This window comes from Monomorium pharaonis, chromosome 4, assembly GCF_013373865.1.
Source record: "Monomorium pharaonis isolate MP-MQ-018 chromosome 4, ASM1337386v2, whole genome shotgun sequence".
In the NCBI taxonomy this organism is placed as follows: Eukaryota; Metazoa; Arthropoda; class Insecta; order Hymenoptera; family Formicidae; genus Monomorium; species Monomorium pharaonis.
Genome location: NC_050470.1, coordinates 16,853,444 through 16,878,151, shown reverse-complemented (window position 1 = coordinate 16,878,151; position 24,708 = coordinate 16,853,444). Strand labels below are relative to the sequence as shown.

The 24,708-nt window shown below is 31.7% G+C and overlaps 2 protein-coding genes and 1 long non-coding RNA gene across 6 annotated transcripts in view; 2 read left to right on the top strand and 1 right to left on the bottom strand.

Annotated features, from left to right (window-relative positions):
- LOC105834815 overlaps positions 1 to 24,708 on the bottom strand; it is a 110,766-nt gene that overhangs the window by 14,756 nt on the left and 71,302 nt on the right. Inside the window, exon 1 of one of the 2 annotated variants that reach the window (XM_036285227.1) lies at positions 2,454 to 2,525. The exons of the other annotated variant lie outside the window; for it this stretch is intronic. Within the exon in view, the coding sequence (XP_036141120.1) occupies positions 2,454 to 2,479 (26 nt within the window). The 5' untranslated portion in view covers positions 2,480 to 2,525. Of the gene's footprint in view, positions 1 to 2,453; positions 2,526 to 24,708 lie in introns of those variants that run through there. 2 annotated transcript variants of the gene reach the window in all.
- LOC114255097 lies at positions 14 to 24,562 on the top strand. Of its 3 annotated transcripts, none has more exons than XR_004962787.1 (6): positions 14 to 78; positions 21,115 to 21,245; positions 21,712 to 22,045; positions 22,154 to 23,133; positions 23,863 to 24,293; positions 24,383 to 24,562. It is a non-coding gene; the product is annotated as an uncharacterized LOC114255097 (long non-coding RNA). The 3 variants fall into 3 exon arrangements; XR_004962786.1 differs by having other exon boundaries at positions 21,115 to 22,045; positions 22,154 to 22,503; positions 22,649 to 23,133; XR_004962785.1 differs by having other exon boundaries at positions 21,115 to 22,045.
- On the top strand, positions 3,495 to 6,422 carry LOC105839590. The gene is made up of 3 exons (XM_012686016.3): positions 3,495 to 3,825; positions 3,914 to 4,082; positions 6,137 to 6,422. Exons 1-3 carry the CDS (start codon positions 3,695 to 3,697, stop codon positions 6,233 to 6,235), a joined length of 399 nt encoding a protein of 132 aa, XP_012541470.2. The 5' UTR covers positions 3,495 to 3,694; the 3' UTR covers positions 6,236 to 6,422.

Sequence of the window (24,708 nt, the reverse complement as noted above, 5' to 3'; positions counted from 1 at the left end):
CGTATTGGATATTATCAGATGTCTTGCGAGACGTGTCAATGCCGTCGTGCTAATCGCACTAACTTTTATCACAATCACGTATGTTTTATAAGTGGATACACCGGCTAATGATGCAAATGAAACGAAGATGGATTAAATCAACGCTACCAAAGATATAATCAATTGACTAACTTAAAAACATTCAAAAGCTGGTCAAATACATTTCGTTGTCTGTTGCAAATCCTAATATTGTGATGCATTAGTTCATATAGTTCAAATTATATAAATTCTTATATATTTATATAAATATAAAGATTATATCTTTGGATAAAGAACTCGGCAATTATTTTATAAAGCAAAACTTGATAATAATATATATTTAAAAAAAATTTTATGTAAGAAGAGATATAGATATCTAGACAGCTCAAAACAAAAATCTAACTTTATGAACATTTTGTGAAAGAAAGAGAAAGAGGTAGAGAAATTACATTTATTTTATGTAAAAATCATATTTTTCTCTATTTGACATTTAAATTCTATTTTAAAAATAATATAAAATGCTGTCGTGCTGTTCAAGTTTTTTAAATTTTCTCAAAAATACTTGACCATTATATTTTGAAAATGACTCGATTGAATTGCAATTTTATTTTTTCAGGACATTAAAAATTAGTGCTTGACGATTTTTTGTACAGAATTTTTTTATAAGTATTTTTTTATAATTTTTTGTCATAGTCAAAAAGCGAACATATTTTATAGTGTATTGAAAGGCAACAACAATTCAGATTTGACGCATTTTTACATGTGCTTGGAAGTACTGCTATTTGGTTTATAATCTTGCATTGCAATCACTTTTTTTGTGTTATGCATTGTTCAACGTCTTCTTTGTCTCATGCTATTACAGCTTCTTCGTAAACAAGTCCATAAGCATGTAATTGTAAGCAAGCAATCGATACTATTAATAATAAGTCAAGAATTAAATCATTTAAAATTGTATATTTTTAACAAAATAGAAACAATTTACAGTTTAGTTGACCGGTTTGTTGTCTAATCTCAATTTTCAACAAAAGAATCTTGAATTCTGCATTAATATATTACTAGAAAATAGATATCCTAGATCTTACTTTTAAAGAAATTGGCATAAGATTAAAAAAACTTATCAATAATTATTTGAATATCATGAATCTAAAACATTTCCTAATAACTCAAGCTACATCTAACCCATACAGCACAAAAGCTTGCAGCAACATTGCTGCAACGTTGCAACATTGCATATTGCGATGTAATGTTTCAAAGATATTGCAAAGACATTATTTTACAATATTACTTCAGCAATGATGCAGCAACATTTTAAAATATTATTAAAATAGTGAAAATAGATAAAATTAATATTCAATACAGTTTGAATAAATATATTATAGTAACTTTTCAAAAATAATGTAAAAGTGATCGTTCTATATTATTTAAAATTTTTCATCTATAGAGATACATGCATTCTGGAGTAGTTTTAATTTGTGTGTAAAACTATTATTATGTAGATTTGTGTATAACAGAGTACAAGGTTATTCAAAATTATTTTAAATAACTGTATTTTTTAATTTAACAAATACAGAGTGATTATAGTGACATCAACCAAACGATCATCCGATCAATTCATTCAGTTTTAAATAACTATATTTTGAATTTAACAACAGAGTGATTACATCAACCAATTAAAAGATAAATTTTGTAAGTTTTGTCTCTCTCATCTTATAATGTACTTATATAAGATAAAAGACAAAACTTGCAAAGTTTATCTTTTGGTTGAAGTTTCACTAATCACTCTGTATTTGTTAAATTCAAAATAGTTATTTAAAATCAAATGAATTATTTTGAATAATCTTTTTCTGAATAATATTGCATACATATTTTACTGCAATATTGCTACAATATTACGTAACAATATTTCTAAAAGCGGACATTTTACCATTGCTGCAATCTTGCAGCAACCTTGCAGCAACATTTCACAACGTTTATGCAATATTGCAATCTTGCGTTGAAATGTTGCCACAACGTTGCTGCAATCTTTCTGTGCTGTATGAGAAAAGTTCGAGTTAATATTAGAAACGAAAACTTTGCTTAGTATGCAGAATCTACGATATATATGTACAAAATGAAACCGTATTCCTCTAGGGATAACATATATGAACAATATCATGCAATTCAAACTAAGATTAAAAATCTAGAAAAAAAGATTAGTTCATGAACTTTTTATAAAACTGTTAATTCAAATATAGGTTAGAAAAAGAGCAGTCTGAAAAACATTTTGTTTATTCTTGATATAAAATCCAGTTTACATGATGATATTAATACGTGAGTCATTTCACGGAATCCGCATATGAAATCTGGGAGCATAGTTATCAATTCCGTTTAAACTGCAGAAAACATTGTCAATATGAGTTAAAACAACCTGAATTTTTTTAGATTTTTATACCTACGGATTTAATGAAAGCGCTGCTATCATTTTCTTGATATGTCACGTGTGGCGATCAGACGCCACTCCAGTCAGCGCGCCTACGCTAATGCGCTCACCGCATACACCGATGCGTCAACCACCGCGCGCTCACCGCCCACGCCGCGCGTAGCCGCGTCTATCAACACGCGCTCGCTAGCCGAGTAGTGCACGACGCAGCCGACAGAGCAGCCGCGGTACTCCGGAGTAAGATGCAACAATCCAGCTATAATAAGACCACCCGCAGCGCGGATAGAACAATCTAAATACAAGATTCACTGCAAGAAGAATACTCTAGTAGTAAATTAGATATTCTCTTAGCAACATTTTTGGTTAGACGGGCCTCCATCTCGGAGTGTGCTCGTCTGGAAGCAACATCGGGCCTCCTTCTCGGAGCAGTGATGTGCCGGTTGAGAAAAAATCTCACAGGCTCGATTCTATGCACATGCGTCAACTACGTCACGCGCTTCTTACAGACTCGTGCCCGCGATGCTCGCCTGCAATACATGGCGCTTGTGTGGGGCCAAAGCGAATTAAAATTTCTTACATTTATTATAACATTTTTTATACACTATAATTATTTTACAGAATATTACGTTGAAAATTTTATAAACTCTTTTATCTTCTTTTTTTTTAACAAGAAAGTATTAATAAATAAATTTTTACTGAAAGTAGTATTACATTTTATTGTATACATATCTTTGTATCGTTTATTTTAACAGTTTGAAAAAACCAATTCAAAATATAAAGTAAAATTATATATAATGTTTATGCAGTTCAAATGTTTTTCATGTGTTAACAATGTGCAATTATTGCAGCTATAAAATTTATATTTATGTTTTTTCTTTATATCTCTGGCAAGAGTAATTCATTATCGTTTATAAAATGTCTAATTAGACGAATATCCCAGATACCACAAAATATTTATAAAATATTTATAAAAAGAAAATATATTTATGATAAATATTTTGTACATATTTTTATGTCCGAGTTTGCCAGGTATAAAAAGAATTATGATAGATATTTATGAAAATATTTAAAATAAATATATTTATACTATTATTATCAAAGAATATAAAAAATATTTTGAATTCATGTACTATAAATACTTTTCAGTAGTGATAAATAAGCGGAAGTTAAGTGACTTAAATAAAAATAAGTGTGTGTTGTTGGAATAATTATTCTATTTTTTTATACATATACATAATGCTCTTAAAATCCGTCTGAATGGACCTTACCAGCCGGGACAGTCGCGCGATTTTTGTTTCATATACCTCGATTGTTAAGTCGTTAGTAACGTATCACGGATATCATCGCCGCCGGTGTCGCGTGCAAGAGACTGGAGCAAGCAGAGCACGGTAAGTAAGATTAGTCTCAAACACTTTTAAAAAAATGGTATCCCTCATAGATTTTGTTGAGAATTTAGTTTAATAATATACAATTTAGAAATAATGTATTTGGAACTGGGAAAATGGAGCATTTGTCTACCAGCAGCGAAATGGAGTATCCGTCTACTAGCAGCGAAATGAAGCGTCCGTCTATCAGCAGTACCAGCAGCGAAATGAAACCGTCTACTAACAGTGATAACGTTAAGGAATTGAAAAGAAAGGTCAAGGTAAAAGTATTTCAGAAAGCTCTTGGCTACGTAATAATGTATATAAAGGATGGTTAATGCCACATCCTGACCATGGAAAAGTTTTGTGTACTACATGCAATGTTGTTCTTGCATGCGGTACGTCAGAACTTAATAAGCATGCAAGTCGAAAGCGCCACATTTCAAATTTTAATAAAATTAATAAAGAAAATAATCCATCTGCTTCACTGCTCACTATGCAAAATAAACGACGTTACCATATTAATGATGTAAAAGAAGCTGAAATTAACTTAGCAGCTTTTTACGTGGAATATAATATTGCATTTCAGTTATTAGATCATATGGCCCTCTTAATTAAACGTATGTAAAGATTCAGAAATAGCAAATGATCTTTCAATGTCACGGAAAAAATGTACAAATATTATAAAAAATGTAATTGAGAAACGCGAAAATGAATTAACAACAGAAATTTTAAAACAACAAAAATTTTCCATTTTAGTCGACGAGAGTACTACTCTTAGTAATGATAAAATTCTTTGTGTATTAGTGAAATATTTTCATCTGGACAAAAAAGTATCTATAACAGAATTATTAGAAATAGTGCAATTAGATGCAAGAGATTGTTCCGCAAATAATATATATGCAGCATTTGAAAACTGTTTACAAAAAAAAGGAATTCCCCTTAATAATATCGTAGGAATGGCTTGTGACAACGCTTCCGTAATGACGGGTATTCATGATTCGTTTTTTACAAGATTAAAAAAAAGGCACCGGCGCTTATTTTAATGAAATGTATATGCCATTCCTCTGCTCTCGTCGCTAGTAAAGCTTGCTAAAAAATGCCGGAATCTTGTGAACGTGTGTTGCATGCAATAGCCACGTACATATCCAATAGTTTAAAAAAATCTGCTATTCTACGCGAATACCAACAATTTTTTGGTGTTGAATCACGGAAAATATTAAAATTATCAGGCACAAGATGGCTTGCTTTACATCAATGTGTGACTAGACTTATCGAAAATTGGGAAGTCTTAAAATATTATTTTTACCTTGATATTTTTGAAAACAAAAATTAATCGGTTCAAGATATTCATAATATTTTAAATGATGATCGTATTAAAGCTTATATGTTATTTTTAAAATACATTTTGAATTTCTTTAACATATTTAATGCGCGATTTCAATCCAGAAAAACTTTGATTCATACCTTATCAGAAAGTAGTGAACAGTTAATGGAGCAGATAGAGCGTAATTTTTTAATACCTGAAAGTTTGAAAAACATTTCTTTAGATATTACTTATTCGCAGAATATTTTACTACTTCAAAAAGTTTTTCTTGGTCAAGAATGTGAAACATTCTTACAAAAATTTGAATTAGAATTCGTAGAGGAAATAAAATTAAAATGTTTGGATTTTTATGTTTTAGCTTTTCAAAAAATAATAAAACGATTTCCTATTAATGATACAGTTCTTCGCGGTTTAAAATTTTTAGATTTTAAAGTGGCTTTGAATAATGAAAGAAGTGTGGTTAAAGACCTCACTTTTATCGCTGCACAATTTGGAACTTTCGATGCAAAAGCTTTAGCATTTGAATGGCAATTACTTCCAACTCTTTTTAACGACGCGAATAAAAATTTTTTGGCTACTTTAGATATTGAGAATATGTGGAATAAAATTTTTGAAACTAAAAAATTCGATAATCAATCAATGTTTCCAAATTTAGAAAAGTTAGTTCATGCAGCACTTTCACTTCCACATTCAAATGTTGAAGCTGAAAGGATATTTTTCATAGTCACAGATGTAAAAAACACAAGAAGAGGAATAGATTAAACGTAGATACTATTAATGCCATATGTAAAGTAAGATCCTCCTTTCATTCGAAAAATATTAATTGTTATAATTTTCACGCAGATGCAAAATGTTTAGAACTATATAAAAGTGTAAATAAAAATTCTTTTGACAATACAGCCAAATTAAATGAAAATTTACAGTCTTAATTTATTAATATTTTAAATTAATTTTTTTGGTTGCTGGACATTCATTGGGATTACTAATATGTGATTTAAATTATTTCAGATACTATGTAGAGGAACCTCGAAAAGAAATGGCTATTTATACTCCTCCTTATTTTTGTTATATTGTTTATGTGTCATATTTGTCATATATTTTCTTTAATTTGAACATAAATTTTATTGTATAAATTTTATTCATGTGAGAGTCTATTTTTTATCATAAAATATAATTTTATTGAATACTGGTAAGGTTTTCTGCAGTTTCCCTTACCTTCACAACAAATGTTGGTATTCGTGTTATAAGTCGGCTGCAGACGCAATATATTAATAAATTTTATTATTTTCATTAAGAATTTGTATTATTTTTGTCCTTTGTAACTGTCCTATATCCGGTTACATAGTTTTTATATTTCTTTCTCCCCTGGCGGAAAAATTTTTACAAAATTCTAAAAAAGCTACAAAAATTTACAAAAGTATTCCAATTCTAGCATTTTTCTAATAAAAATAATAGAATTGGAACACTTTTATAAATTTTTGTAGCTTTTTTAAAATTTTTTAGAAATTTTTCCGCCAAGTTCGCAAGGGCTTTAATGATACCATACATTTATACGACATAGGTACTTCGGTGAACTGCTTGCGCTCACGTGACTTGATAGTCGTTTATTATTTGTCTCAATCGGCACATCACTATCTCGGAGTACGCTCGCACCAGGGCCTTCTTCTCGGAGTGTGCTTCTTACTCGGCTTCCCTTAGGGAGTGTGCTCGGTTACTTCTCTCGAGAGTGCTCGACGACTAGGCCTCCAACCGGAGTGCGCTCGACGGGCCTCAACGGCAACATCCTGCCTCGACGAAGGAAGACCCACCGGCTGACTCGGCCAGCAGAGCGGCCACCGTCTTGGGCTGCTGACACGAGGACACCAAAGCTCGACCGAGGGGAAACCAGGCTGAAGTGGAAGCTCATCACCTGGGACCTCCCGCCTATTCCACGGACCAGGACTCCACGCTTCCTGCAGCACACGGTGAAGACGCAGACTATACCGACCAAACCAAAGGTCGACGCCAGCATCCAGGTCAAGTCTCCAGGCAGTTCCGACATCTCCTGGCCTAGCACACCATCCGGGAAGCCAGTGACTCCTCGAGCACCTCGGAGGAAGTCTAGGAAGTCTCGAAGCAACCGCTCCAGGATCCAGGTTAAACCGCAGGATCTCTACGAGGAGTTCGTTGCCTCGCTGTAAACCGGCCAACGAGGAAGCAACCGTCCTTCTGAGGACGCCTAACAAACCGTCCTTTTCAGGGCGACCAAAGGAACTCCGAGCGGTGGAATATCTCTAAGTGCAGAGTGACACAAATACACACACTTTATCCCACATCACGTTTCTGACATCGCTTTAAATTTTCACTAATTTCTTCTTTTCTGTTTTTTTCTCAAACGTGTACATTTTTATGTAAATCTTCTTGCTCTTTCCAATAAAAATATTTCCAATTCCCTTAAAATTAAAGAAAGCATAAAAATAATTTTTGAGAAAAATCCTGTTTTTTTTATACCTTCCCTAAAATTTATTTTAAAATGAATACTTTTATTGGAATGAGCGGATTTTTTCACATAATATATGTAGTTTAAAGCTTTTGCTCTTAATGGTTAAAACCAAAATTAAATTAATAAACAAATTACTTACTATTTTTAATTATATTTTTGTTCTTATTAATGATTTTTTATTAAGTCTTTGTACAGCCATCAATCTATTTTTATTTTTATAAAGTTCAAAGATGTTGAAATTACTTTTGCATAAGTATATCGTACCATATCATTTAGGGGAATTATTGCATGATAACTCTTAGTGCCTTTCACTGTATTGTGTGTAACATACCGTTATTCTAAAAATATTTTTATTTGCTTACAAATCTTGTAAGATAATAACACAAAAAGTAAGATAATATAACTTTATTTAAATATAAAATATATTGTTTTCTTCAACTCCTGTTTCCTATGGGTACGTTTTTGGAGTTGGCGCTACAAATCAATAGAGCATGCGATCAGATGTGCCGAGTGCTTCACGTAAATTGAGAATCGTAAAAGTGTATCGATATAGAGAGCATAACTTTTTATAACTTTTTTGCATCATTTTGATCTTAAAATGGCATCAAAATGCTCACAAAAAAAAAAACTAAAAAAGTGTTTCAATCCTTTCAACTTGGATTCAAAGTAAAGTAAGCAAAGCAAACAAAAATATTTTTAGAGCCACGATATGCTACAATCAAAACAGTAAAAGGCACTCAGAGTTATCACGCAATAATTCCTTTGACTAACATGGTAGGATATAGTCATGCAAAAGTAATTTTATCATCTTTGAATTTAAAAAAATAAAAATAGATTGATAGCTGTACAACGATTTAATAAAAAATCATTATTAACCTTCTGCCTACACATGGGGTTACGGTAACCCCAGTCGATTTTGAAATGTTCGCTACTTAAAAGTATTTAGCAAGGGGACACTGGAACCAGGGGGAGAAAAAAGTTTGAACTGTGCTCTACTTATTCCTTTTTGGGCGTTGTGAATGTTCTAAAAACAACAGAAGTAGGAGCATCGAAAGTGTGTATTGGGGTTACAATTACCCCGTATGTAGGGAACGTAACAAAAAAAAAATGGAAAAGTTCCAAATTTGAAGGGTAAGTAAAGTTATTTTTTTGTTCATTACGTATATATCATTTACGCATAAAGTACTTATATATATTACCAATGTCGCGATAACTTTGCAAAAATATGCTGCAATTGTAGCATTACAAATTAAAAATTTTTTTTATAATAAATAAAATCTTTTGTAATAAATATTTTTTGTATTAATAATTATGTTTTTGGGTATTAATAATTATGTTTTTTAAATAAATATTACTATTTTCTTTTACTATTGTGTTTAAACTGCATTCATTTTTTACTAAATTCACATTACAAAATAAATATATTTTTTTAACAGAATAAAAAAACTGACAATAGATTCTTAAAGTACAACTCTTCCCCTTTCCATTGATTACCATTTTAATTACTTTATCTATTTTTTTTTCTAATAAATACGGGCGTTTAAAAAAAAGGCAAATTTTTACAAAAATTTTTCGTTCCTTTCTCATTCTTTTCAAAAAATCTTTTTTCTTTTAATATCTTCGACTTTTCATCCAAGACCATCATAATTCTGAGATTTTTTCCTTTCGATTAAAAAAAAAAAAAGTTAAAATTGATTAAATACATTTAGAGATATAAGTCAACGAAATTTTGGGGTTAGCGTAACCCCTGTGTGTAAGAATCGGGAGAAAAATAAGGTGTGTAGGCAGAGGGTTAAGGACGAAAATATAATTAAAAATAGTGAATATAATTTGCTTGTTTATTTAATTTTGGTTCTAACAATTGAGAACAAAAGCTTTAAACTCCATATATTATGTGAAAAAATCCGCTCTTTCCAATAAAAATATTTATTTTAAAATAAATTTTGGGAAAAATATAAAAAAACAGGATTTTCCTCAAAAATCATCATTTTTAATGCTTTTTTTAATTTTGAGGCAATTGGAAATATTTTTATTGGAAAGAGCAGGAAATTTTAGGCATAAAAATGTACACGTTTGAAAAAAAAAACAGAAAAGAAGAAATTGGTGAAAATTTACTTCAAAGCGATGTTGGAACGCGACATGTCAAGGAAATGACAGCACCCCTACTAATCTCACAGGTTTAAAAGTCTAAAGAAATTCACGTTGTTTTAACTCATATTAACGAATATTTTGAGTAAGGTCCATTTGCGTACATAAAAGATAGGAAACAGTAATATTTCCCGATCGGACACAGTCCCGATTGGACACGGGCTCGATTAGACACGGTCCCAATTGCACACCGTCCCGATAAGACACAGACCCTATTGGACACAACAGCGATCAAACACATAACGTTTGAATTGGACACCGAATCAATTGCACACCGAACCGATTGCACACTGACCTGATTGCGCACTGACCCGTTTGCACACGGACCCGATTACACACGGACCCGACTGCGCACCGACCCGTTTGCACACGTACCCGATTGCTCACGGATCCGATTGCCGCATTGGTGAGACGAACGTCACAAGTATCGTAAAATCGCCGATTTCGCGATTGGGCGAGCCGCGAGATGGTTGCAAAATTGATGTTTTCCGTTACTTAATGCAGAATTACAAGCCTCGCAAACTTTCTAGGATCCCGTCTTCTCGCCCGATCACGCCTGTCTGTGCGAAGCCAATTTATCCTCTTTTCGTATTTGCGTTACGCGCGCGTCCCGAGCCGCAGTAGAGTCAATTTCCGTTTGTCTGTGTCCCGAATACAGACGCTTGGCTGCGTGTCCGGTTGCCTTGCGATCGATCTTATTAAACTTGGAATTTCTCGTCATTTACTGCGTCGTGGCAAGCGACGCTTCCCCGCGAAACAAATTACTGCAATGAAAGAACACAAGCTCCCCGTGTGCTGCGCGTACGAGAGTATACGGCACGTCCCAATCGGCTTTTAGCGCCCGTTCCCACGCCGAAGATGCGTCTGTAAGTTTCTTCCGCATCGCGAGGCTAATACCGACGCGTTGGAAAATTTCGCGTGTTGTATTGCGTCGAGGATTGTTACCTCTTCCCGATTCAACACCGCCCCGAGCAAGTGCCGCCTCGAGATTGTTGCCGCGGAACATAATAATTGCCGCTCAATCGTGCGTTGGAGACCACGATGCCATTGTAGATGATACCATTCGTGAATACAAATGTTCAATCTTTGTTAAAGATTTGTGTAATTCCTGATAATTCTCTCGCCTTCCTGATTCCATCCGCCCGGACCGAACCTCCCCCTCTACCGAGATTCAGGGCTGAATAGTCGGCTATCGGAGCCGCCGATATCCGCGTTAGTTTTACCTCTCCGCCCATTGATTAGTGCTATCGTTTGGGAGGTAATTTCCGTTAATTTTTGTTTGCTCCCTCGTACCTGACGCCTAACTTTTCGTTTTCCTTTTTTTAAGACTAGTCAGATTACAGTTGCCCAGTTGCCTGGGTGACACAGAGCCATGACGAGGGCCGAGGACGAAGGCGAGGTTGTCCGTCGCTCGTGAGCGCGGTTACAGACTATATTCAAATTATGATTACAAGCCGTAAATAAAAGTTATTTATGTGATCAAATTTCATTTATTTAAGCGCTTTTACTACAGATTTCTGATCATTACAGATTTGGAATAACTTTTTTTACGGCTTTTAATTGTAATTTGACGAATATAGTTTTATTCCTCACTTTATTCCGAACTGCGGGATACCATTCATTTGTACGTATAACCTACAGAATTTGTATTTTGAGGCGAATATTTATATAAATAAACATCAAAAATTTTTTGCATTTCATGGTCTTGATCTAATCATCCCCGGGTTTATTTGTGTATGTGCTTTAAATGTGTAAAAGAATTTTAAATTTTGTAAATTCAATTCAAAACTAAATGGTTGAACAGAATGTCAATAAAACAGACCCCAGTGAGAAACGGTACATCGAATCGATGTCGAATTCATTATCATTTCTCGCTGGGACGGCTTTAGCATTAGAATTAAAACACTCTTAACACTAGAATAAAAAAAACATGCTAATAATTTTAAATTGGAATCATACGTGACACTTTATGTTGACAGAACAAATGTTAAATAATAATACAGGCACACAAAAAAGTTGTATGTCCGGTGGTCTAAATCATAATATCCTTCCCAGTGAGAAACGATAATGAATTCGACATTAATTTGACGTCGAATCGACATCGAAATGATGATTTCGACGTCGAATCGATGCCGATTCGATGTACTATTTCTCACTGGGTTATGTTTTGAGGATCGCTGAATTCGAATCCGAAACCCGTTTTGGTCCATTAGGTCAGAGTTTTTGCTTAACCTTAAACTTTTTTTCAATTATCTACTTTATTTGTGAATATTAAGATTAAGAAATAATCGTAAAATGACATTTTGTGAACTAAACCATAACCTTAACGACTGAAACTATAGGGAAAAAGAATATTCTTACATTTTTGGGTTGTTGAATTTGATTCTTACATTATATTTACTCTTATGAGATTCAACATTAAACAGAAATCAGCTATCATATTTACAAAATGTAAATCAAGACTCCCACATGTACATTATCACATAAAAAAATAAATCTGATTTTCTAATCTTTTTATGCTATCTTGATTTAGGCTTTGAGTAGATCTCCTACCCCCTTTCCTTTTTTCCCTTGATTGTATAGATTTGGGAGTCTAATGTCTTGGTTTACATTTTGTAAACATAATAGCTGATTTCTGTTGAATGTCGAACCTTATGGGGTAAATCTAATGTAAGAATCAAATTCAGCAAACCAAAAATGTAAGAATACTCTTGCTTCTTAATAGTTTCAGCCGTCAAGATTATAGTTTAGTATCACTTTAGCGATTATTTTTTGAGATTGGAAAAGAATCTTGATTTGATGGGCCAAAAGGCTTCAGATACAAATTCGGCGACCCCAAAAACATAAGAATATCATAGTCTAGTCCGTCGGGCACACAACTTTCTTTGTGTGCCTGTGTAATTGTCAAAGATTTTGATCCTAATGCGGATTAGTGGAAGAAAAGTATAAACAGAGTACACTAACGAAAATTAAATGAAGTAACGAATATGGATTCTTATCTTCTGTAGGGAAGACGTTATATTGGTATAAAATCAGTAATCCACGTTATAATCTAAGTGAAATTACAAGTCAATTGTTAATGTTATCATGTTAAGATTAATTATAAACTTCAGATGTTAGTAAAATTAAAATAAGAAGGATCACAAAAATGTTAAAGCGATCTGATAATAAAATCTAAGTAACATTGCAATAGCTGTTGTCAAAGGGACTTATGTGTGTTGTTATAATGATACAGTGATATTATCCTAAAGAATTGTATACATTCCACTACGACTTTTCCCATCATTTACAAAAATTGTTACAAGTTCGGAATTTAGCTAATGGTGGAAGTATACTGGATTTAATAAGTCGATATCCAGGATTCAAACTTTTCCTTTGTTTTTTAATGTAGGTCATTTTGGATATTATTATTTTTTATGATGTATTTTCTTATCTACACACACCTCGATTCCATTCCAATCAAATTCAAGAGAAAGCTCTACTCGATGTTGCGTAATTATTGAAGACTGAGTCATGGATCTTTTTATGTGACTTCCGTGTTTTCGATTCTATTTTTTATTAGTCTTCAAGTATGTCCCGCATATAATGCTTCGCAATTAATCTTATAAAATACATTTTACCAAGATAGTGTGGATAAAGAACTTTATATACTCCGATAAATTTATTAATAATAAGTTTAATAAGTTTTTCAAATTAAAAATAAGATAAAGTTAAGATCGCCAATTTCTACAACCGATTTTGGTACAGAAAATAATTTTTTTTTAATTTAATATTTTTAGCTCATATAGACTATAAACTAAATAATATAATATAACATAATTATATAAACTAAATATCAGCGGTACACGTTGACAATTTTGTCTTGAAACGTTATTACTAGTTAGATATCATATATTCAGAAGTGTGATGGGCAAGGAGAAATGATTTTAATAATGAGTGGTATTTCCAATAACACTTTATTGCTTAATGTAACTATCTTAGAATAGTAAATGCGATTAGACTGAATTTATTCTACCGGTACTTGGGAACTATACGCATCCTTTCTGTACGACGGTCCCAACGATTCTCCCGAAAAACAAAAACGCCTCACACACGGACAGGTTCGTTTGCTACGTTTTCTCCCCTCTCTTAGCCCACACACACACAAAGCAATCGACGAGTAAGCGTGGAGGAAGACGCTCGGTCAACATTCTCGCTACGTTTTCTCCCCTCTCTTAGCCCACACACACACAAAGCAATCGACGAGTAGGCGTGGAGGAAGACGTTCGTTCCACATTCTCGCATTTTCTCGACCTTTCTGCCTTTTCATATTGCGTCACCGGCGTCTCGGTAGCCTGAACGGCCCCGGGTTCCCCCTACGAGGCTCCCGTGCACGCTATCGACATTCACAACCGAGTTTTTCAACCCACGAGGTCGTTGATTACAATGTGGCTTGACGGCCACGAGCCCATGTGACTCGTGCCAAGAGACACCGGATAGCTTACATGTCAATCATCAAGTGAAGAGAATGGGTACATTGTCCCTCCTCCACGCCTTCATAATATATTGTTACAGACATAGGAAATGTATAGGAAATATGTTCACAATCCGAACGTTCTCCCGTAACAAGAAGCATTAGGAAAATGACAAAAGTTCGTTAAATCATTATATTATTTAATGTTATATAGTAATATACGGAAAATAAGAACGTAATGGAGCATGAATTAAAGTAGTTTGATACCAAAATCAAACACGAGAGATTGAAATGAGACTTGGAGATGTTGTTATTTAATATTAAACATTGTATGTATTTTCTGCCGAAATTTCAATTCATGTTGCCGATAAAACTTTGGAAAACAAGCTGTTTGAAAATTGTCTTTTTAGTTCGTTGTCTTTGTTGCTCTTATGGGAGTCTCTCAATACTTTACAGAAGTCATATAATAACTTCTGAAAAAAACTGACCAGCAAATTCAAAAATTAACCACTAAAACTTGAAATCACAAGCTTCACAATGATATAATTTACATAGGAGGTTGTCAACCAAACATCAAAGATATTGAATAGCAAAAATGTAGTTTATGAGGTGCATATCTTTCTGCTAGGAGAAAGCCGATGCGGCGCTAACGCGTACGCAATGCTCGGCGTCCAATGCCGTTGCTCATCAACCAAGTGATGAATTAAATTCCGATTATTGCAAAATAAATAATAAAAATTAATTGAAAAATCGGGAAAATTATCAATTTAAAATATTAAATAAGGGATTATTTGTAAAGGATTATTAATTTAGGGATTATTTGTATGAATTTGAGAATGTTTCGTGTTGGCTGTGCTATTGATTAAGAGAGTCGATATTGAACCACCTTAACTTGCTAATTAGGGTAACTTGATTCTTAACAGCCCAGATAGCACAGGACGTCCTTAGAATCATCCTGAATATGTCCTGGAATCTTATCAGGATATAATAATTGTATTATTGTAAATATTTTATATAAATATTTTATGTATAAATTTTACTTCTAAAGTAAGTTTAGAATGTCCATATAACATAACATTTTTATTTACTGGATGCGTTCTACTTAATGCTTGCAACGACCGTGAAATCATTTCATCTTTGACGCACGTTAACCTGGCACCCCTACAACTACAAATCAAATTCAAATATATCGCATAATTTGTTGGTAACTTGTTGCTAATTTATTGCCCTTACGTCTAGCATGTTATCACGACTAATAAAGACTTTCGAAACGTTTCGAAATATTATAATATGCAGTGGGTTTAATTTTAACTTATTATCACAGTCATTTAATCTTCTTGAGATCATTGTTTAATTCTTGTCATGTAATAAATTTACACATTTTAATGATATAACTATATGGTTCGTTTATTACCTGTTTTGACATAATTTATTACTTTGCAAAAAATCGAGTCTTACATATCAACTTCATTATCGTTTGTATAATCAAAGGTGTTAAATTGCTTTTCAATTTAATTTGTGAAATTATGTATTTTGACTTTATGTAGTGACTGTGTTTCAAAAATAACAAAAAATGCAACGTGCAGTTCGTATGAGCAGAATAAAATTTACACAAAAATTATTTGGCACCAAAATTTGTTGTAGATATATGTGATATTATCTTTATCTTTATACACTGAACAACAAAATTAACGCAACAAAAATTTTTAACAAAATTTCACTCAACTTCAAATAATCGTAACTTCGTGAAAACTTATCGTAATGGAAAGTTCTTTTTTTCATTTTAAAGCTTGAAGTCTCTACTTTAAAGAGCATTTGTCAGATTTTGATCTCCTTTTCCCTTTTCGGCATTTCTTTAAAAGTAAGAATGTGTTTTGTTTTCAAAAATTTTCATACTTTGACGCGCTCCACGGGGTGCAGTGAATTTTTTCCGTAAATTTTACAAAAATTACCGTAAAATATAAACTTTTCCCCACAAATTAAAAAAAATTGAAGTCTACGATTTTGTTTGACGGAGTTATTAAGATTTTAAGAAAAAATTGTCATTTTGACTTTTATCGCTTGTTACTCGTGAACAAATCAACGTACAGCGCTCAGCAAAAAAGCATTGGAAAGCTGAAAGTTTGCACTTTCAAATGCTATTATTAATTTTTTCATAGATATATTTTTTCTAACAACAAATCGCGTTCAAAGATTACGTAAAAAATTGCATATTTTACGTTTTTATTTAGTTCAATGTACTGTCGTGAAGAAAGATCCAATTTCATCGCTAAAGCAAAGTTTTATAGTACGATTACTCCCCAGTAATAAACACTAACATTCTTTGATCAATTGTAAACTGCTTGTAAACGTTCTCATATATTTATGCACCTCTCAATAATTTTCTGCGGAATTTTGGACCAAATTTGCCTAAGCGCTTTTCCCAATTAATATTTGAAAATTAATATTTTATCAATTAATATTTGAAAGTCCAAGTTTTCAGTTTTTCATTGTTTTTTTTTTTGCGGAGCGCTGTACGTTGATCTATTCACAAGTAATAACCGATGAAAATCAAAATAACCATTTTTTCTTAAAATCTTAATAACTCCGTCCAAAAAAATCGTACAGACTTCAATTTTTTTTCAATTTATAGGGAAAAGTTCATATTTTACGATAATTTTAAAATTTACGAGAAAAATTTACTGCACCCCGTGGAGCGCGTCAAAGTATGAAAATTTTTAAAGACAAAACACGTTCTTACTTTTGAAGAGATGCCGAAAAGGGAAAAGGAAAAGATCAAAATCTGACAAATGCTCTTTAAAGTAGAGGCTTCTAGCTTTAAAATGAAAAAAAGAACTTTCCAATGCAACTTCTCAAGGCACCCCTACCGACGGGGTGGGTGCGGGAGGGGGCGAACCCCCCTTGCACCCTCCCCCCGTGTGTGTGTGTATGTGTGTGTGTATGTGCGTGCAAAGCATTCTCTGCACCACATGGGTTTGTGACTATGTCCGTTTTGCACTATGCGCATTTTGTCCGTGCGCATTTGGTCCGTGTGCATTTGGTCCGTGCGCATTTGGTCCGTGTGCATTTGGTCCGTGCGCATTTAGTCTGTGTGCATTTGATCCGTGTGTATTTGGTCCGTGCGCATTTGTTACTGTGTCCGTTTGTTACTGTATCCGTTTGGTCTGTGTCCGTTTCACTCAGCCTGCTGTATCCGTTTATTACTGTGCGCATCTGGGACTCACTCTCTTTTTTAGATTGATTTAATAATTTGACATACATAAGAAAAAATGCTTTTGTACCGTAAGCCGAAGCAAATCTACATTTAGCAAAAGTATTTATTTCATGGAATTTTGAACCATTTTTTAAATTAATTAACCTTAAATTTGATAAATTAATTCTGAGCTCAGCATGTCAAAATACGTAAAGAAGCATATCCTGAATCGTTTTGTTATGTAAACTAAACGTACCTCAGTGAAAGTTTGTCCAATGGATTTTTGACCCTTTTTGAGGTTACTTTGGAATAACAAAACAATTTACCAATTTTGACATTAGATTTGAATTCAGCAGGTCAAAATCCATAAGAATACATGGGTCTGGTATATAGGTCAAACCACTTTTTTGTGTGACTGTAACCAATATTTTGAGTCGAAACTTCACGATTATATTCATAAAAGTTGTTCGATATGAGGTACCTGTATCCAATATGCCCCCCTCCCCCCTAAGCTTTGGAAATTTTTCTAATTTTTTGATGAATACAAAATTGAAAAATAAGAGTCAGATTTAAAATAGGAAACATTTCTGAAACTAAGAAAAGATATATAAAATATTTTTAATTATTTATGTAAGTATAGTAAAGATTTAAAAAAAAAATAGCACTTGAGCTATATTGATTACATATATACCCAATGTGGCCCAAATATGTATTTTTCTCTTTTTTGTAAATATTTTTGAAAAATCTAAAATAACAGAATTAACGTGTTTAATTAAGCATTTATTAACATACTTAAAGAAAAAATTACACATACAGCTATTCATTAAATAATGAAACTGTGTTTATTTACTACAAGGGGCTATCTTAACTTTCACCTGTCAAAAAGGTTCAACTAACTAGAGAGAAAGGTAAGAAATATTAATCAAAAATTAAATATTAAATAAAGAAACAGAATCTTAACTTTTTTGTATATTAATAAAATATATTGTGCTTTTAATGGTGTCCCTGGCCATAATGTTTCAATGGTTTCACAATACAAAGAGCTTTCTTTCTTTACTTATAAACAAGATGTTTTAATAAAAACCTAAAATAAATCCTATCTTAAAAAAGGTATGTAATGAAGCCTCTTTTACGCGATACTGATTGGTTCTCTCGCTGCGCTTACTTCGTGTTGCGAGAATAACTGTCATTGCGATCCCAGGTAGCAAGCTCACGTCATTTTGACGTCCCAAAATGGCCATTTACTGACTATTCTTGACGTCACGAAATGACGCCCTTATGACGTTAAAATGACGGTCGAATGTCACAAATTCCTGACGTCATGAAATGTATCGTATTATGACGTCATAGAATGACGTGAACAATATGTTGTCAAAAAGATCTTTAAAAGATATCCTGTTTCTGAAAATGATAACATGAAGAGACTTCTAAAAGATAACATATAATGTCAGAATGTTAACCAATGCGTCGTTTTTTGAGAACAGAAAGATATCATGAAACTAATATCTAAAAGATTTCTTAAATCGAATATCTTTAAAATGTAACTAGAGATTAAAAAATAAAATAAAAATTTCATTTTTTTAAATTATTTTTATCAACAGTACATACTAAATTTGGGACAAATTTTTATTAATTAATTAAATTTAAATTATATTATTTTATTTTATTCTTACTTGCCGCTGGTAGGTTTTGAACCCGGGACCTTAGGATTACAAACCTTGTATTCTATCTGCTACGCCAGTTTGAATCATCGATATGGGTACTTGTTATTGTCTACATATACCTATATGTTATAAACTGTCGCAATTATATTATTTTTTATAAAAGCAATTAAATTTTGCAAAACATATTAAAAATAAATAACATTAATTTATTTACTTATTAATTTCATTGTTAAATTTAACTTTTTCCATAATCTTCATAATTTGATGGAAATTGCGATCTATTTAGCATTAAGACTTTAAAGCGTTCAAATGGTTAATTTGACCATTTTGAAATTATTTCCAAGATATCTAAATGTTTTCTTAAAAAAGTTCTCTTAAAGTTGAATATAATATGCTTATATAATATACTTATGCCTTACGCCTTAAATCTCATTGTATAGACACCGCTTTAGACCGTGTCTAAAATATGTCTTAATGACGTCTTTATGTCCCGATTTTGGATGTGTGCTGTCTGGGAAAATAATCGTCAGATCATGACTGAAATATGACTTCGAAATGACGTCATCATGACGTCAATTTTAGGTCATGTAAAAAAATGGTCATTTTGACGACATATGACCAAATATGACCATTTTGGGACGTCAAAATGATGTGGGCTTGCTACCTGGGATTGTATTTTAAGCTGTCAAATTTGTATAGATGGTTATTGTTGTAATATATTTTTTTAAAGTAAAAAATAAAAAGTCAAATAGCGCGCGCGAAGCGCGCGTCTGTGGTATCTAGTACAATGTTAAAATGCCTAAATAAAGAGCTACAATAATATCAATTGTGAATATTTATAATTGTTACATGATAGTTACACAAAGCAAAAACTTATCTCTAAAATTTTAGATTCAGAAGAACACAATTTGAATAAAGTATGATTACAAGCTATAGAAAGGCCAGATAGCACAGAGAGTTAAAAAAAACTCAATTGTATATCACCAATTATAAATTCTTTTTGAATATTTTTTTATAAGAATAATTCTTTTTGCATCTCAAAGAGAATTCATAACTGGTGATACAAAATTGAATTCTTTTTGAATCTCTGTGCTATCTGAGAAAAGATATCGAGCAATTAACTAGCATGAATAAATCATATCAACTTCCTAATTGATATATTAGCGTTATCAGTGAAATTCATTGTATAACTATTTAAAAATGGGAGCTGAGCTAAATTGTATATATGGCCATATTTGTGAGTACTTTATTTTAAATTCAAAATTATAAAATATTTACTATATTATATATTATTTATAAAAATGTAGCGACATTGCATAATAAACTAATATAAAGAGAAACAAGAAGGATAACATGGCCACCACAAAAATAGATGTAAAAAAATGATTTTATTTAAAAAAAGTGACGGTATATATTTTGTTAGAAAAAGGTATATTAAAAAAAATAGATTGTTATATTAAAACAGCTAATTTTTTTATTTATGGTCAACGAGAGTTAAATAAAAATAACCTTAAATTGAAAGAACGAATTGCTTAATTTAATTTAAAAAAGTATATTTAAGTATATATTGAAGTATATTTATTTTAAATATCAAAGTTCCATTATTTTATTACATAAAAAATTTTTTTTTCCGTTTAAATCGAAGTTTATTGTTTTTTTTTGTAATATAAACAACTATAAAAAATTATACAATTATGAAATATTATCATTCAAATGTACTACAATCTGAACGTAAATAACCTTTCATATACATATTATTTTTTCAACCTTCGCACACACAACGTAGTTGCCACTCATAGCAATTTTCAAAGCAGTATCTTTTAAAATATTTATGCTTAAATTCTGTAAAAATTCATGAATTAATTTCCAGTTACTTATATTTATGTACAACATTTATGTACTTACAACACTTTGATCATAAGGAAAAATAAAAATTAATAAAAATTATTAAGAGACACGATAGTGGCAAATGAAAGCGTAGCGCGAGCCCGGCCGTGCTCTTTACGAGTACGCGACTTGCGAGCACCCGAGATTATCGGATTTCAGAAACGGCTCGAGTTCTAAGGGTCGAAGCACAAAACATGGCGTAATGATTAAGACAGACGTAGTCGTAGTCGTATGCAACGCACAAGCTTTGTCGTATGATTGTGTCGTGATCTGTGATTGCCTATTCAACGGTAGGTACATAACCTGATCATATCTATAAATAAATTAAGAACTAAAACATCTAAATATGCTTTTTAATTATATTTAGTTACAAAAAAGAAATAATAATATTAATTATAATAACATTTCTTTTACTCAAGCAAACTGATACAATATATCTGTTGGCAACTATACTATCATATTGCCATATAATAATGACGGAAATATTTATTGTATTTAACATTATAATAAACAATGAGTAGTATTATTTTAATTTCAAGTTGTTCTGAAAGTAAAATAATAACACACTAACATTGAATAATAATATAAGGTTTATGAAATTCATTATATATAAAACAACATCTTACATAGCATTTTCTGGATCAAAAACGTCTCATGTATATTTTAGAAACTTTAAAAACAAGATGTTCTTAAGATATCTGGGATCAGTTATTATTCTCATAGAGATGCTTGTATAATAAACAATTGTGTTTTTAGGAGAATATGTACGCAATAACTAAAATAAAAAATACTGATTTTTTAATTGACGTGCTTCATTGGATGAGTACATTTATTTTGCTTATACGAAAAAAAAACAAATTCGATGGTTACATAGGCAATGGCATACTAGACCAATAAATCAAAGACGAGCTCGATTTGGAGATTATAAAAATTTATTCCAAGAATTAAAAAATGATCGAAATCTATTTTATACCGCTACACTAGAATAATACTTAAACAATTTACAAAATTGGTTGAATTAACTACGCCACATTAAAAAAAAAAATGTACGAGCTCTTATTCCAGAACATCGATCTATAATAATTTTAAGGTAAAATAATACACATTATTTTAAAATATTTGATATTGTAATTATTAATGTTGTTTTAAGAAACAATATATACTTCACAATATAAATGTAATATTTTATTGTTTGTAGGTACCTTGCTACAGGTAATTCACCATTGTCAATAGCTACAGCATTTCGAGTTGGAGAATCTACAGTCAAGAAGATAATAAAGGAAGTTTGTCTAGTACTTATAAATGTTTTACCACTGTATCTTACTTTTCCTACTGAAGAAAATTGAAAAGAATGTGCGGATGGATATTGGAAGCGATGGAACCTTTCTAATTGTTTTGGATCTGTTGACGGCAAACATATAAGAATGCAGTGTCCTCCAAATTCTGGAACATTATTTTATAACTATAAAAAATATTATAGCATAGTTTTAATGGCAGTAGCAGATCATTTATATAGATTTACATTAGTTGATATAGGAGCTTATGGAGGTAATCTTATAAGATATAAATATTTAAGGGGTTATACTACTCAGCAAAAAAATTTTTTTCCGTTTTTTTTTATTGGCTTAAATGATGCATAAACTATCTAAAAATGATATTCCAGCAAATTATAAGTAAAAAAAAATTTTTACAGCTTATTTTCTGAGGCGCCTCCGAGCGCTTTGGAATGTTAGAAAATGCCACTCTGTCACGCGCAGCATTTTGGAGCGTTGTAGTCAAGTCGGTATTTATATCGGTAGAAATAAAAGTCATACTTTCTCAAATTAAGTGTTAATTAAATGCGAATGAAAGTTTAAACGCCGTCGTTTGGATAGTAGCGCCGAAATCGGTATCAAGTGGCAAAACCGTTATTGATATAGCGACTAATGTTGCTGCAATCACTTATAATGATGGTTTTCAAGGATTACTTGCTATAATGAGTACACTTGAACAACTGAAGATTAGCTACGAATTTTATAATTATTGTATGGAAATCGATGAACGTTCAAGCTGCAAACCGCTCAGCATCAATAAACAGAAAAACGCGCGGAAGGACCTTATATCGCTTAGAAAGGAGGCTGAAGAGCAATATTTAGGTTTGGAAGGAATGTTTTACGGTCCTGGGATAGCAGAGTGAAGGTAAAAAAATCAGCAAGCCGATATTTTCAATTTTTCATATAGTAAACATGTTTTGAAACTTTAAACGCGATTATCTCAGAACCATGTTTTTCAAATTGGCGTGCAGCATAACTCGGGCAATTTTTATTCGATTGACTTGAAATTTGAACTGTAGCTTCTTAGATAGATTATCTATCGAAGTACCAACGATTTTTACGATCAATAAATAATTACATTTTTTATAAACAATTTAAAATCAATTTTTCATCGAAAAAAGTAATTTTTCTTTTTAAATGCATGCCAAATTTGTAAAAATCAATATTTTTTAATAATTGTTGGTACTTCCAAAGAAACACTAATATAGAATATAAAAAATTTTTTTTTATTCCTGTAGATGCTGTCTAAACATTGCTACCCTGCACGCCGTTTACTTTTTCGAAAAAAAAGCGTTCTCAAGTAACCTACTGCCACGATGCCATTTTGTACTTTAAATTAAAAAAATATATATTTTTGTATATCTTAAAACATATATGATAAACCCTGTAAACTTTAGTTTGATTGCTTTATTAGTAGTGGAGAAAAAAATTCATAAAAAAAACCTCATTTTTCAGCACGCCTGGGTAGTATAACCCCTTAAGTGTGATGCTTGTAGAACCCTTGAAATTATAATTAACATGTTTATGCAATATTATCTACACTTTTAATCAATATATTTAAAGAAAAATAATTTTTGTGTCTGATTAAATATAGGAGACAGTGATGGAAGAATTTTTAATGATTCTCAGATAGGAATTAAACTAAGTAATGAGCAATTAAATTTGTCAAAAGGAACTGTTAATCCTCCTGACAGCAATTTGAAGACATTCGAATATTTTGTTGCTGATGATGCCTTCAGACTTTCAAATAGAATAATGAAACCTTATTCAGGAAAAAATTTGAGTGACAAACAAAAAATTTGTAATTACAGATTTTCTAGAGCACGTAGAACTGTTGAAAGCGCCTTTAGAATCTTTGCCAATAAATAGAGAATATTTCACACAGCCATGTGTATACTATCTGAAACCGCTAATGTTGTTGTTATAGCTTCTGTCTGTTTGCATAATTATGTGCTAAAGGAAGAACAACGCAGTGGATATAAATTTTATAGTAATGAAATAACTTCAAATAATATTATAAATGAGGTAAAGAATTATAACTAATAAGAAATGCATAGTTGCTATATAGATATTTTATATATTATTTCAATAACATATCTTAATTAACATTGCAGGGTGCAACTTAGTTTTCACTACCAAATGTTGAAGAATGTAGTGATAATGTCCAAGATGCTCAAGCTCAACGAAATACATTATGAGAATATTTTGTTTCTCCAACGGGAGAATTGGAGTGGCAATATGATTTTGTCCATAGAGGTGTACATGCAGATAAATAAAATATATAAAAATATGAATAATTATTTTACATTCCATTAATTTAATCAGGTAACAAGACGTTAAAATGATGTTCTATTTATGTTCCTAATGACATTTGCGGGCTTTAAAAAATGACGTCATTTTGACATCTTGTTAGCTGGGATATAACGGTATAAGAACTATA